Source organism: Mytilus edulis, chromosome 2 (genome assembly GCF_963676685.1).
Source record: "Mytilus edulis chromosome 2, xbMytEdul2.2, whole genome shotgun sequence".
NCBI classification, from domain to species: domain Eukaryota; kingdom Metazoa; phylum Mollusca; class Bivalvia; order Mytilida; family Mytilidae; genus Mytilus; species Mytilus edulis.
In genome coordinates, this window is record NC_092345.1 from 46962074 (window position 1) to 46975917 (window position 13844).

Sequence of the window (13844 nt, forward strand, 5' to 3'; positions counted from 1 at the left end):
GTATGTGAACAATTACCACTGGCTTATTGTGCAACAAGTCTTTTCATCCCTAAACATACGTGTATATTGATAGTGACAATTTGAATGGTTATAATCAACTAATAGAAGTTCCTGTGTATGTTACTTGCACATATGCATGAATGTCAACGTATATTTTCGTTTCCTGCTTTACCAAGTGTGCAGAATATAGACGCTACCATGTTTTTACCTCCAAATTGAAGAGCGCAAGTGCTTCCATTGGTCAAGAAGTATGTTTTCGGAATGGGCGTGACTTTAATCTACCGATTTATATTATTTTTATTCTTAATCATTTCAAAGTACGGTAACTGTTATGTTTGTCATTTAAATTTAGACTCTACACTGTTCTCAATGTTTTAGGGGTCAACATCGAAAGTAAAAATTCTAATAATTGATTGTTCATGGTCAAATTAAACAATTTACAAAACACACAATTGACAGAGTGTGGTAATTATCGGCATAATTGGTTACATACAATGTATACACATAACATGTAATTTCCCTTGCAAAACAATGATACAAATTTGGGAGGGTACTATTTTCCAAAAAGTTTTATCAAAAAGTTTCGCTTTTCTGCTTGTATTAATTCGATATTTTTAAAAACATATCTGGTGTTAATTTCAGACATTTGCAGCATTTTCTACTGAGAATTAGCCCTACTTGTTTGACCTTCATTTATCTCAAAAAATATATTTCAAGAGTTTAGATATTTTAAATGTTTAACAATGCATTGCATTTCACAAGCAGTTCATAATTTCAAGATTAAAAATCAGAAAAAGTTGTAAGTAAAATCATATTCTTATTAAAAGGTAATATTAATCTAATAATTGAACATTCAAACTTTATGACAAAAAAAAAAAATAACACGAAAAATGAAACAACGTTTTATATAATTGATAAGGCCCTTTAGTAATCAGTCTGTCCATCAATCCGTCCGTCCGTACCAAATTGTGTTATCTAGAGAAACCTTATGATTTCAAAGTTTATACTTCACATGTATATTAACCAACACCAGAGGGTGTGTCAAAATGTATGCACATATTCCTAGCTCAAAGGTGAAGTTAAAAAAACTTTGGTTTCAGTTGAGAACCCCATGTCATATGGAAAGATCGTGTCCGCTCTCTATCTTGAGAACCGTTATGATGTCAAAGTTTATACTTGACATGTTTATTAACCAACACCAGAGGGTGTGTCACAATGTAAGTACAAATTTCTAGGTCAAAGGTCAAGATCAAACTGGTTTCAGTTGAGAACCACATGTCCTATGGTATAGATCGTGTCCGGTCTATATCTTGAGAACCGTTAGGATTTCAAAGTATATACTTGACATGTATATAAACTAACACAAAATGGTGTGTCTTAATATAAATTAATGTATGTACAACTTCTTTGGTCAACGGTCAATGTCAGGCACATACATGAATACTGTGGCGGGGTTAAAAATGTTAGCGGGATCCCGACCCTCCCCCTAACCTGGGACAGTGGTATAACAGTACAACATAAGAACGAACTATAAAAATCACTTTTAAGTGTATGCTTTAATATGTATGCATAACGAACATTTGATTGTTTATTTGCTATTAAAACTTCAGTATTCAAAGGCCATGAAATACACCAATTCCCTTTTTACCATTCACTACACACTGATCATCTTCGCTAGCCAAGGGTAACGATCCACTTCCCTCCTCTCCACCCTTGGCGGACAAAGATAGAATTTCGGAAACACAAGGTAACTATTTTCATAGGTTGCAATCGAAACTCGCTTCATACAGTTTAAAAGCGCCTTTAACATGACCACCTGTAAATGTAGAAAGTGTATGTGAACAATTACCACGGGCTTATTGTGCAACAAGTCTTTTCATCCCTAAACATACGTGTATATTGATAGTGACAATTTGAATGGTTATAATCAACTAATAGAAGTTCCTGTGTATGTTACTTGCACATATGCATGAATGTCAACGTATATTTTCGTTTCCTGCTTTACCAAGTGTGCAGAATATAGACGCTGCCATGTTTTTACCTCCAAATTGAAGAGCGCAAGTGCTTCCATTGGTCAAGAATTATGTTTTCGGAATGGGCGTGACTTTAATCTACCGATTTATATTATTTTTATTCTTAATCATTTCATTAAATAAATATATAAATTCAGCCGTATAGAAAAGCAAAATGAGAATGTTAAATTTTATGTATGCCTTTTTGTGCTACTTTGTTACATTTGTTGTTTATGTAGTGATATTAAGATGATAACACAATATTCACTGTTGTACCCCTATTTTTGACATTTTTACTCTTTGAGTATGTTTGTTTTGTTCATGCATCGTTGACAATGTAATGGAATTTGATGCGACTGTCATACAAGTGAGAGGTTTAGCTAGCTATAAAACCAGGTTCAATCCACCATTTTCTACATTAGAAAATGCCTGTACCAAGTCAGGAATATGACAGTTGTTATCCATTCGTTTGATGTGTTTGGACTTTTGATTTTGCCTTTTGATTTTTGATTTTCCTTTTTTAATTTTCCTCGGAGTTCAGTATTTTTGTGTTTTTACTTTTTTCAAAGTACGGTAACTGTTATGTTTGTCATTTAAATTTAGACTCTACACTGTTCTCAATGTTTTAGGGGTCAACATCGAAAGTAAAAATTCTAATAATTGATTGTTCATGGTCAAATTAAACAATTTACAAAACACACAATTGACAGAGTGTGGTAATTATCGGCATAATTGGTTACATACAATGTATACACATAACATGTAATTTCCCTTGCAAAACAATGATACAAATTTGGGAGGGTACTATTTTCCAAAAAGTTTTATCAAAAAGTTTCGCTTTTCTGCTTGTATTAATTCGATATTTTTAAAAACATATCTGGTGTTAATTTCAGACATTTGCAGCATTTTCTACTGAGAATTAGCCCTACTTGTTTGACCTTCATTTATCTCAAAAAATATATTTCAAGAGTTTAGATATTTTAAATGTTTAACAATGCATTGCATTTCACAAGCAGTTCATAATTTCAAGATTAAAAATCAGAAAAAGTTGTAAGTAAAATCATATTCTTATTAAAAGGTAATATTAATCTAATAATTGAACATTCAAACTTTATGACACAAAAAAAAAAAATAACACGAAAAATGAAACAACGTTTTATATAATTGATAAGGCCCTTTAGTAATCAGTCTGTCCATCAATCCGTCCGTCCGTACCAAATTGTGTTATCTAGAGAAACCTTATGATTTCAAAGTTTATACTTCACATGTATATTAACCAACACCAGAGGGTGTGTCAAAATGTATGCACATATTCCTAGCTCAAAGGTGAAGTTCAAAAAACTTTGGTTTCAGTTGAGAACCCCATGTCATATGGAAAGATCGTGTCCGCTCTCTATCTTGAGAACCGTTATGATGTCAAAGTTTATACTTGACATGTTTATTAACCAACACCAGAGGGTGTGTCACAATGTAAGTACAAATTCCTAGGTCAAAGGTCAAGATCAAACTGGTTTCAGTTGAGAACCACATGTCCTATGGTATAGATCGTGTCCGGTCTATATCTTGAGAACCGTTAGGATTTCAAAGTATATACTTGACATGTATATAAACCAACACAAAATGGTGTGTCTTAATATAAATTAATGTATGTACAACTTCTTTGGTCAACGGTCAATGTCAAAAACTTTTGTTTCAGTTAACAATCCCATGTTTTATGGTAAAGATACAATTTTTTTAATACACTTAGTTAACAGTGGGTCCAACAGAGATGGCTTCTATCGCAATGATATATAGTCGACCAAACTCTACTTTTTATTGTTTTTTTACGTTCACACTACATTGTTCAACATAACATCTTAACATCTTAATGAGCTTATACAAAAGAGGGGCGAAAGATACTAGAGGGACAGTCAAACTCATAAATCAAAAATAAACAGACAACGATAATGCCATGGCTGAAAATGAAGAACAAAACAAAACAAACAAACAATAGTACATATGACACAACATCGAAAACTAAAGAATAAGCAACACGAACCCGACCAAAAAGTGGGGGTGATCTCATGTGCTCCGGAAAGGTAAGCAGATCCTGCTTCACATGTGGCACCCGTCGTGTTGCTTATTTTATAACAACTCCGGTAAATAGTTTATTCTGTAGGTCACATTCATGAAAGGGAAGGGGATTGTAGTATGGAACATATCCAATATCATCTGTGAAACGGTTATTCCATAACGGTCAACCAACTCGTGATGGCGTCCGTAAAATTTGCGAAGGGATGATTTCAACTTCACTATTTGGAACTCTTGGTTTAATAGCTTCCATGTGAGCAGCCACCCTCTATCAAGAAAATCATGATTGGAAATACAAGCAAGGGAATATCATAAAGTGACCGAGAATATAGAAATTACAGCCTTCTATGTGATCTATGTTGACTGAAAGAGAACTACATGAAAACAGTGTCCACCAAAGACCTTTGAAAGTCATTATTACATATAGAAACAAAACGTTTCAGCACATTAAAATAATATCTGCTAAATTTTTTTGAGCTGATATATCTTAGCCTTTGCGTTTAAAAATACCCGATAAAATAATGATGTTTTCCTTTTGCAGCTGTAACATGTGTAAGCCCACCTGAAGAAATGACAGCAATCGAGGGAGAACAAGTTATATTAAAATATAAGCTCCCAGCAGATAAAATCCTTGATCGTTTAGAAAAACTTACTTTTTACAAAAACGAAAATATCTATGACAAACCAGACAACATAGTACGACATGATGATGGTTTGTCATTTTCGTTATCAATGCATAACGTTAAACAGGAAGACGCAGGAAATTATTTTGCATACATGGACAAATTCAAAAGCAATATAACAAAGTTAACAGTACAATGTAAGTCTCTTTTTCTACTTTTTTGCAGAAAATACTGAACTAAAAAGCTTATACTGTAATATACAAATTGTATTCATTTCTTGTAGGTTCTTTCTTACCGGAATGACACTAATGGTTCTTTATCTAAACGCGGTTTAAAACATATATGAATGTGATGTTTAACTGATAATTTTATATGGGTCTTAATTTGCAAGATAACAATTCAATTTATCCTTTACTTAGTTTCGATAGACTTGGTTATTTATTTCAATATATTTGCTACACTGTTTAACCAGTTTATAACTTAAATTGAACTTAAGCCAATGGATGTACATGTACGTGTAATGTGTCTGTTAAATTCTTCATCAAAATAAAATGCATTCTTTTAAAGAGGTTTATTTTTGTTTTTGATGAAAAATTCAATTTCAACGCTTTTACTTATGAACGGATTTGTGACCAAATAAAACAAACAAATTTAAATATTCTATGAGTTCCAAAGTCTATGACAAACGAGACAATTTTGATTTTCCCAAATCTTAGTAGCAATATACCAACTTCACCTAGGCCTGCATATGGGATATGCACTTCCCAACTTACTCAGGCTTTTTAAAACGTCACCAATTTCTGCGCAGAAAATTGATGACAGGGGTATGTCAAAAAACATCTCGTCCTTAATCAAAACAAGTTTATCCGCAAGTACCCAGACTTTGTTGATTAGTATTCCACATCAACTTCACAAGTAATAAACGAATGTTTTGAGGTATATATTTTGAGTACGGACGTTACCCATCATCTGATGATAGCGTGTTATAGTATTATTTTATTTTTAATTTTGACTATAAGATTTACTGTTAAGTCTTGGATATCCATTTGAAGTTGCTCGTATTTATACATTTCGTTATTGTGCTATGGTAATTTTTTGCATTCTTGTCTTTCATTTTTTCGAGCCTTCGACTTAAATCGAAAAAGAGAGACATAGCGATCCTATATTCCGCCGTAGTCTCGTCGTAGTCATCGTCGGAGGCGTCCACAATTGTTCACTCTGTGGTTAAAGTGTTTAAAATTTTAATAACTTTCTTAAACTATCCTGGATTTGTACCAAACTTGGACCGAAGCTTGCATTGTTTATGATCACGAAATAGTATCCAGAAGTAAATTTTGTAAAAAAAAAATCCATTTTTCCGTATTTTACTTATACATGGACTTACTTTTTCTGCCAGGATACCATACATTCACTCTGTGGTTAAAGTTTTTAAAATTTCAAATATCTTTCTTATACTTCCATGGATGTGTACCAAACTTTGACAGATGCTTGTTTAAACAAAGCTTGTATCCAGAAGGAAGTTTTGTACCTGTTGATCCGTATTTGACTTATAAATGGACTTACGTAATTATACAATATATCTTCCGGTTAACATTACATACAGTCTGCAGTTACATCTTTTTAAACATTTATTAGATTCATAAACTATCTTGGATTTTAACCAAAGTTGGAGCTTCTTACAATCAAAAGATAGTATCGGGAGGAATATTTTTATTGATTTTTTTCCTCATTTATGTTGAACCTACGATTAACAGCAAAAGTAGGCGAGACACAGGGTTCCGCGGAAGCCTTATATTTTTTTGTTTGTTTGCTTTGTCTTTATGCCTTTTTTGTGTTTCTTTTTTACATATCTGCTTTGTTTTTTAGTGATGAACTGTTGTACCCCTATTTTGTCATTTTTGCCTATTATGTCTATTTGATTTGTTCATCCACTGTTGTTCAATAATGGAATTGTATGTGACTGTCATACAAGTTTAAAGTTAAGCTAGCTTTAAAACCAGGTTTAATCCACCATTTTCTACATAAGACACATGTATGAGTCTAATGTAGAGGAAACGCGCGTCTGGCGTACTGAATAATCCTGGTACCTTTGATAACTATTTACACCACTGGGTCGATGCCACTGCTGGTGGACGTTTCGTCCCCGAGTTTATTACCAGCCAAGTAGTCAGCACTTCGGTGTTGACATGAATATCAAAAATGTCGTCCTTTTTTTTAATAGATTTCTTGTTTACAAAACTTTGATTTTTTCGAAAAACTAAGGATTGTCTTATCCAAGGCATATATAACCTTATGCCGGCGTTGAAAACGCTACAGATAAGTTCTAGAGACGTTTAGGGCACGTTGTATACGCTTCAAGATCGTTCGACTTTTACTTAAACGTATGCGGGTATGTTTGTAACAAACACCCCATAATTAAACGTCCCAGACACGCCACAGGCACGAATTTTGTCCCAGATATAACCGGGACGCGTCTCAAGTACGTCCAAGATAAATTTTTTTCCTTCGTAGCGTGCATTCCATCTACGTTTGACAAACGCCAAACATACGTTACTTGAAATACCGATAAACGCTATAATGCCGGCGTCACACATTGGCGTATAGACCGGCGTGCACAAAACGTACAGAAAAAATTGACAAAGTCGGTTAACGTTATTTGCTCGCCAAAGGAACGTTAAGAAATCGTTCAACGCGCGTTGTATAAGTTTGAAGTACGTCAAAATACAAATGTATACGCTTGGTGAACGTTACAATTCGAGGAAATTTTTATGCAGCTTAAAAATTTTCATCCAGCTCAAGCGTGCGTCTAGTGTATACCTGTACGCTACACTCACGTTATAAACACGCTACAAGCGCGTTGAAAACGCTACAGATAAGTTTGAGACACCTTAAAGGCACGTTGTATACGCTTCAAGATCGTTCGACCTTAAATAGAACGTATGCGGGTGTGTTTGTAACAAACACCCTGTAATAGAACGTCCAAGTTACGACCGGGACGCGTCTCAAATACGTTCAAAATACTTTTTTCCTTCGTAGCGTGCTTACCATCTACGTTAGACAAACACCAGGCATACGCCAACATACGTTTCTTGAACGCCCGATAAATGCTTAGGTACGCTTCTCGTACGCCCAATACACACTGAAAGCTTTTTGTGCACACGTTGCAGATATGATTGACAGGTTGAATGCATCCAAAATTACTAGCGTATTGGCAGCCGTGCATGCTTTTTTAACACACCCGGTGTACGTCAGAGCTATACGCTGATGTGTGATGCCGGTATAAGGTACGTTTCTTGTACGTCCAATACACGCTTAGAGCTCGTTGGGCACACTATACAGATATGATTGACAAGTTGAATGCCTCCAAAATTACTAGCGTATTGGTAACATACATTATTTTTTACCACGCCCGGCGTACGTCGGAGCTATACGCTAATGTGTGACGCCGGTATAAGCCGTATTTGGCACAACGTTTTTGAATTTTGGATCCTCAATGCTCCTCAACTTTGTACTGGTTTGGCTTTATAACTATTTTGATATGAGCGTCACTGATAAGTCTTATGTAGCAGAACGCGAGTGTGGCGTACAAATGATAATTCTGGTATCTTTGATAACTTTATGTACCATGTCAACAATATTGCAGTTGTTTCCCATTCATTTGGTGTGTTTGAGCTTTTAATTTTGTCATTTGATTACGGACTTTCCGTTTTTAATTTTGCTCGGGCTTGGTATTTTTGTAATTTAACTTTTTGAAAGTGAAACAAAGGCAATTTTATTTTAATTTTTTTTTAGTTATTTATTTGTTTATTTATTTATTTATTTTTTAGTTACTGTTATTTATTTATTTATTTAGGGAACATATATTTATTCTAGAGAGCTTCCTCCAGGCATGCTTGGAGGATGCTCCGAGCATTTTAGAGAAGCTAACATCGTTAATACACCACTACATTCCCATTAATGTCAATCAAATATAAAAGTTATAGTTAAGAGCTTTTATGAGCTTTTTGTAAGCCTTTTGTACGCATGTAATAATAAAGTTTTACTATGTTGCCCTAGAAAATTATCTAATTGACACAAATATAGATATATCAAAACTTGAGGTTTAACAGTTTAGGGACATTTCATCAACATGAGAACGAAAAGCTCTAATATAACTGAATATATTTATATGAAGCCGATAAAGATAACACAACAGGTTGTAAAAATCGATTACATCAAAACAGAAACAAGTCACATTAACAGTTATCATTACTTGAAAATAAATATTAACGTTGTTGTCAAATCTATAAAAGATATTGTTGAAAAACTATGAAGGAAAAAGAACTTATAATTTTTTGAGGAATATGAGAAAATCAAAACATAGACACATGTACCTTCTTCCGAAAATTCATAAAATCAATCTAGAAATAATATTGAGGCATTTCGAACTGGTCAAATAGTTAGCAACATAAAGATTTCTTACCGAACAATCATCAATAAGTGTTACTCTACCACGAGACGCATTGAAAGATTACTGGATCTAATTATAAAACCGTTATTGAAGAGTCATCACTTTTACATTCAAGATACGAAAGACTTCATTTATAAGATAGAGTCGCACAAGGTCAAGAAAGAATGTATTCTTATTGCCTATGATGTAACAGTTATCAATGCATTTTCATCAGTTGACAAACAAGAATATACTCTAAAAATTTCACACAACAGAACGGCATTTGTAAAGTTAAGAAACAATAAACTTGAATTAAATGGACATTTATACAAACAAATTATAGGAGCGCCTATCGGTGGTATATTTTCTCTGACATGCAGATTTACATCTGTCTGTCCTATTAAAAATATCTTAGATATTAAGTTTCAATGGATAGAAAACATCAAATTGCACTGTCAATACAAAGACGACAGTTTTATGTTCTTCACAGGGACATTAAAACAGGTTGAAGATTACATAGCGAACAACATTGACCCTCTGCTTAAGATAACATTTGAGGTGTCTAGATTTAGTATGACCTATTTAGAATTAACCAAAGTGTACAAAGGTGAAAGATTCAATAATAATAACATACTTGATGTTAAATCAAATATACAAAAAACTCGAATATATCTAAGATATTTTTAATAGGACAGACAGATGTAAATCAGCATGTCAGAGAAAATATACCACCAATAGGCACTCCAATAATTTGTTTGTATAACTGTTCATTTAATTCAAGTTCATTGTTTCTTAACTTTACAAATGCCGTTTGTTCTGTTTGTTTGAAATTTTTAAAGCATATTGTTGTTTGTCATCTGATGAAAATGCATTGATCACTGTTTCTTCTTAGTTATCAATCTTCATATTTGTATACATTGACGTTACATCATTGGCAATAAGAATGCGTTCTTTTTTTACTTTACGCGACTCTATTATTTTATAAATGAAGTCGTTCGTATCTTGAATGTAAAAGTGATGACTCTTCAATAATGGTTTTGAAATTTTTACAGTATATTCTTGTTTGTCAACTGATGAAAATGCATTGATAACTGTTACATCATAGGCAATAAGAATACATTCTTTCTTGACCTTGTGCGACTCTATCTTATAAATGAAGTCTTTCGTATCTTGAATGTAAAAGTGATGACTCTTCAATAATGGTTTTGAAATTTTTACAGTATATTCTTGTTTGTCAACTGATGAAAATGCATTGATAACTGTTACATCATAGGCAATCAGAATACATTCTTTCTTGACCTTGTGCGACTCTATCTTATAAATGAAGTCTTTCGTATCTTGAATGTAAAAGTGATGACTCTTCAATAACGGTTTTATAATTAGATCCAGTAATCTTTCAATGCGTCTCGTGGTAGAGTAACACTTATTGATGATTGGTCGCTAAGAAATCTTTATGTTGCTAACTATTTGACCAGTTCGAAATGCCTCATTATTATTTCTAGATTGATTTTATGAATTTTCGGAAGAAAATGTGTCCATGTTTTGATTTGCTATTATTCTTCAAAATTAAAAAAAAAAAAAACGTTTGTGAATCTATTTCTTTTTTCCTATATAGTTTTCAACAATATCATTATCGATTTGACAACAACGTTAATATTTATTTTCAAGTAATGATAACTGTTAAGGTGAATTGTTTCTGTTTTGATGTAATCGATTTTATTTACAACCACTGTTGTGTTATTTTTATCGGCTTAATATAAACATGTTTTAGTTATATTAGAGCTTTTCGATCTTATGTTGATGAAATGTCCCTAAACTAGTTAACCTCAAGTTTTGATGTATCTATTTGTGTGTCAATTAGCTAATTTTCTAGGGCAACATAGTAAAAAATTATTATTACATGCGTACAAAAGGCTCAGAAAAAGCTCATACAAGCTCTTAACTATAAACTTTTCTATTTGATTGACATTAATGGGAGTGTAATGGTGTATTAACAATATTAGCTTCTCTAAAATGCTCGGAGCATCCTCCAAGCATGCCTGAAGGAAGCTCACTAGAATAAATATATGTTCCTTTATTATAATGACTGATTCGATCAACATGTATTTTTAACCTATGATATGAAATCAAACAGACCAAGAAAAATTCAATTTGCCATTTGATTAGAGGCTTTCCGTTTTGAATTTTCCTCGGATTCCTGCATTTTTGAGATTATTTTTGTAATTTGCAGTGAATATTTAGATCATTGTGAAAAGGTTCAATTTGAAATAATGCCGTTCTTGAAAAAGTTACAGAGAACCCAATTTTAACAGGTGTCAGACAACCGATTCAAAAGTCTTATCTGTTCAAACAAAGTTTGCAATTTGCACAGCTTTATAAATATTTTACCTTAAGTTTAACATCAGATGAAAACAGGTATATCCTGAATTGTACATATTTCATCTTTCTACATGCATATTTTAAAACTATGTTTCAATTCCTACTCAATTTAAACTGACTGTTATGTATGATTTTATTAGAAACAAATTGAAATTTAAAATCTGACTACATATATTAATATTCACAAACTGAATATTGAGATCAATTTTGGTTGATTTTACCTTATTTGTCTTACTGCTTTAAATAATTTTTACATCTTTTACAATGAGTTAAGTAAAAAATCAAAGGTATTGAAGTGAAAAGGAATGTTGACACCACTTTTTTCATCAGGTGTCAGTAATGGACTATTAATTTATCAGTAATGTATTTAAGGTCATAAACAATTTTTTTTCACTATCAGTCAATAAAATTTAAAGTTTACAAACAACTTTCATTTAAGACATTTTATGAGATTTAGGTGAGTAATTTGTAAAATTACGTATCTGCCAATACATTGAAGGAAGTAATGATAGTACGGGTAAACATCAAATTACTTAGTAAAAGTAACTGACTGTGGATTTATAACAATTTCGTATAATTCAGACACTGTTTTTAATATATGAATGCATATTATGAGGGAGGGAAATAGTACACGTTTAAGGCTAATATTTTGCAATATGTGAATTTTTGACGAAAAAAGTTAAAATGTGGCTACGTGAATTCAAATGATCAGTACAACCCCGAACACTTCAGTCCGGAATGATCTGTGTTGATCACTAGCAGACACAAGCTTTACAGGTTGTCATGATGTAATGGAATTCCATCTGATAACAGTAAAAATTTGAGAGGAAACAATTAACCTTATTGTAAAAATATTTGTTTTATAAGAGTTGTAATAAAAACAATAGTTTAGCTATTTGTGGGAATCAGAAAGCACTGTTATATCATTCCCATTGCTGTTCAATATGTGGAATATCTTTTGGATTCAGGCATTTAGATCAGCTAGATCCTACACACAATAAGGCATTATTTCTCATATGTGTCAAATAACTCATTCACCACCTTCTTTTCAAGATAAATTTTCTTTCTTATTCCTGAAAATTTCTGCATATTTTTTTAATCGGACTGATATGAAGATTTAATTACAAACATAATCTCCGAAAAGAGGCATACTATGTTAAAGTGTTTGTGCTTCCTATAAAACGTTTTCATTGATAGAAAGGTCATAGTTAAAATTGATATTATGGGTTCCTAATGTCATCATGTCTAAAATCATACCGGTGTTGTAATAATTTGGATGACAGTTATTAGATATTTGTGTCGCAAACGACCTTTTATATGTTCAATTTGTTCTTGGCAATTTGCATATTCCTCATTCAAAACTGATTATGCTGGTATCCTTCATGATTTATAAGATATCATTGAAATTAACTTTCCAACAGCTTTAAATATTCGTTTCTTATTGTTGTATGTTGATAATGTCTTCGATATCTATATATTAATGCGTTTTCAATAGTGCATGTATGACGAGGCATTTTGTGTATATCTTAATGTGCATGTTTTGCAGTTGTTTTAATTTAGATGCTGTCGTCAAATTTTTGATAGGAGGTAAAGGTGTATAAATGGAAAGTTTGATTTTGGTTTTTCCTTTGGACAATAAGGGTTTGTAAAGCATACCAAAATTCATAATTTAGATTTGTAACGTTCCCCAATTACTACTGATTTTTCATTTATATGTGCATCAAATCTAGAACCAAATAATTTATTTTACAATTTTAATAAAAACATTCTTTACGAATAAATGTTATCAATTTTGTCTTTTTTAGCAATGTTTACTTCTTCATTTGACCAAATATATTGTATCGAAGGGGAGGAGTTGCAACTGAAATGTTCAGTATATTCGGAGAGTATTGAAGTTGAGTGGTTTAAAGACAATTCAAATCGGAAGAAACCTGATAAAATCGAAAGGAATAAGAGTATATCTATTGACCATAATGGAAAGGATCACGTGATGACAATTCAAAGTGCGAAAATACCGAATTCTGGCCAATACCTTATCATTGCTGGAAACGTACAAAAACAATTTCCAGTAACTGTGAAAGGTAATTTATAAACAATATTCCTTTCTCCTACTTGCTTTTATTACGTTTTTTTTTAAAATGCGGGCAAGATATTTTGAGTGTTAGTATTCATAATATTGATAAATTCATTTTAGAATAATAGAGCCCCACCCCACATTTACAAAGTGTTTGATTTTTTTCCGGGTTAATGCATTTTAAATGTTAATATATTTTAAAAGAATTTTAGGTTGCAAAGTTAAATGTATCCCTAAACATGCATATGTTGGTTATT

At 32.4% G+C, this 13844-nt stretch overlaps 1 protein-coding gene across 1 annotated transcript in view; it reads left to right on the forward strand.

Moving 5' to 3' along the window:
- LOC139510881 (uncharacterized) overlaps nt 1-13844 on the forward strand; it is an 89069-nt gene that overhangs the window by 2831 nt on the left and 72394 nt on the right. Inside the window, exons 3-4 of the mRNA XM_071297424.1 lie at nt 4624-4902; nt 13319-13594. Of these exons, the coding sequence (XP_071153525.1) occupies nt 4624-4902; nt 13319-13594 (555 nt within the window). The remainder of the gene's footprint in view (nt 1-4623; nt 4903-13318; nt 13595-13844) is intronic.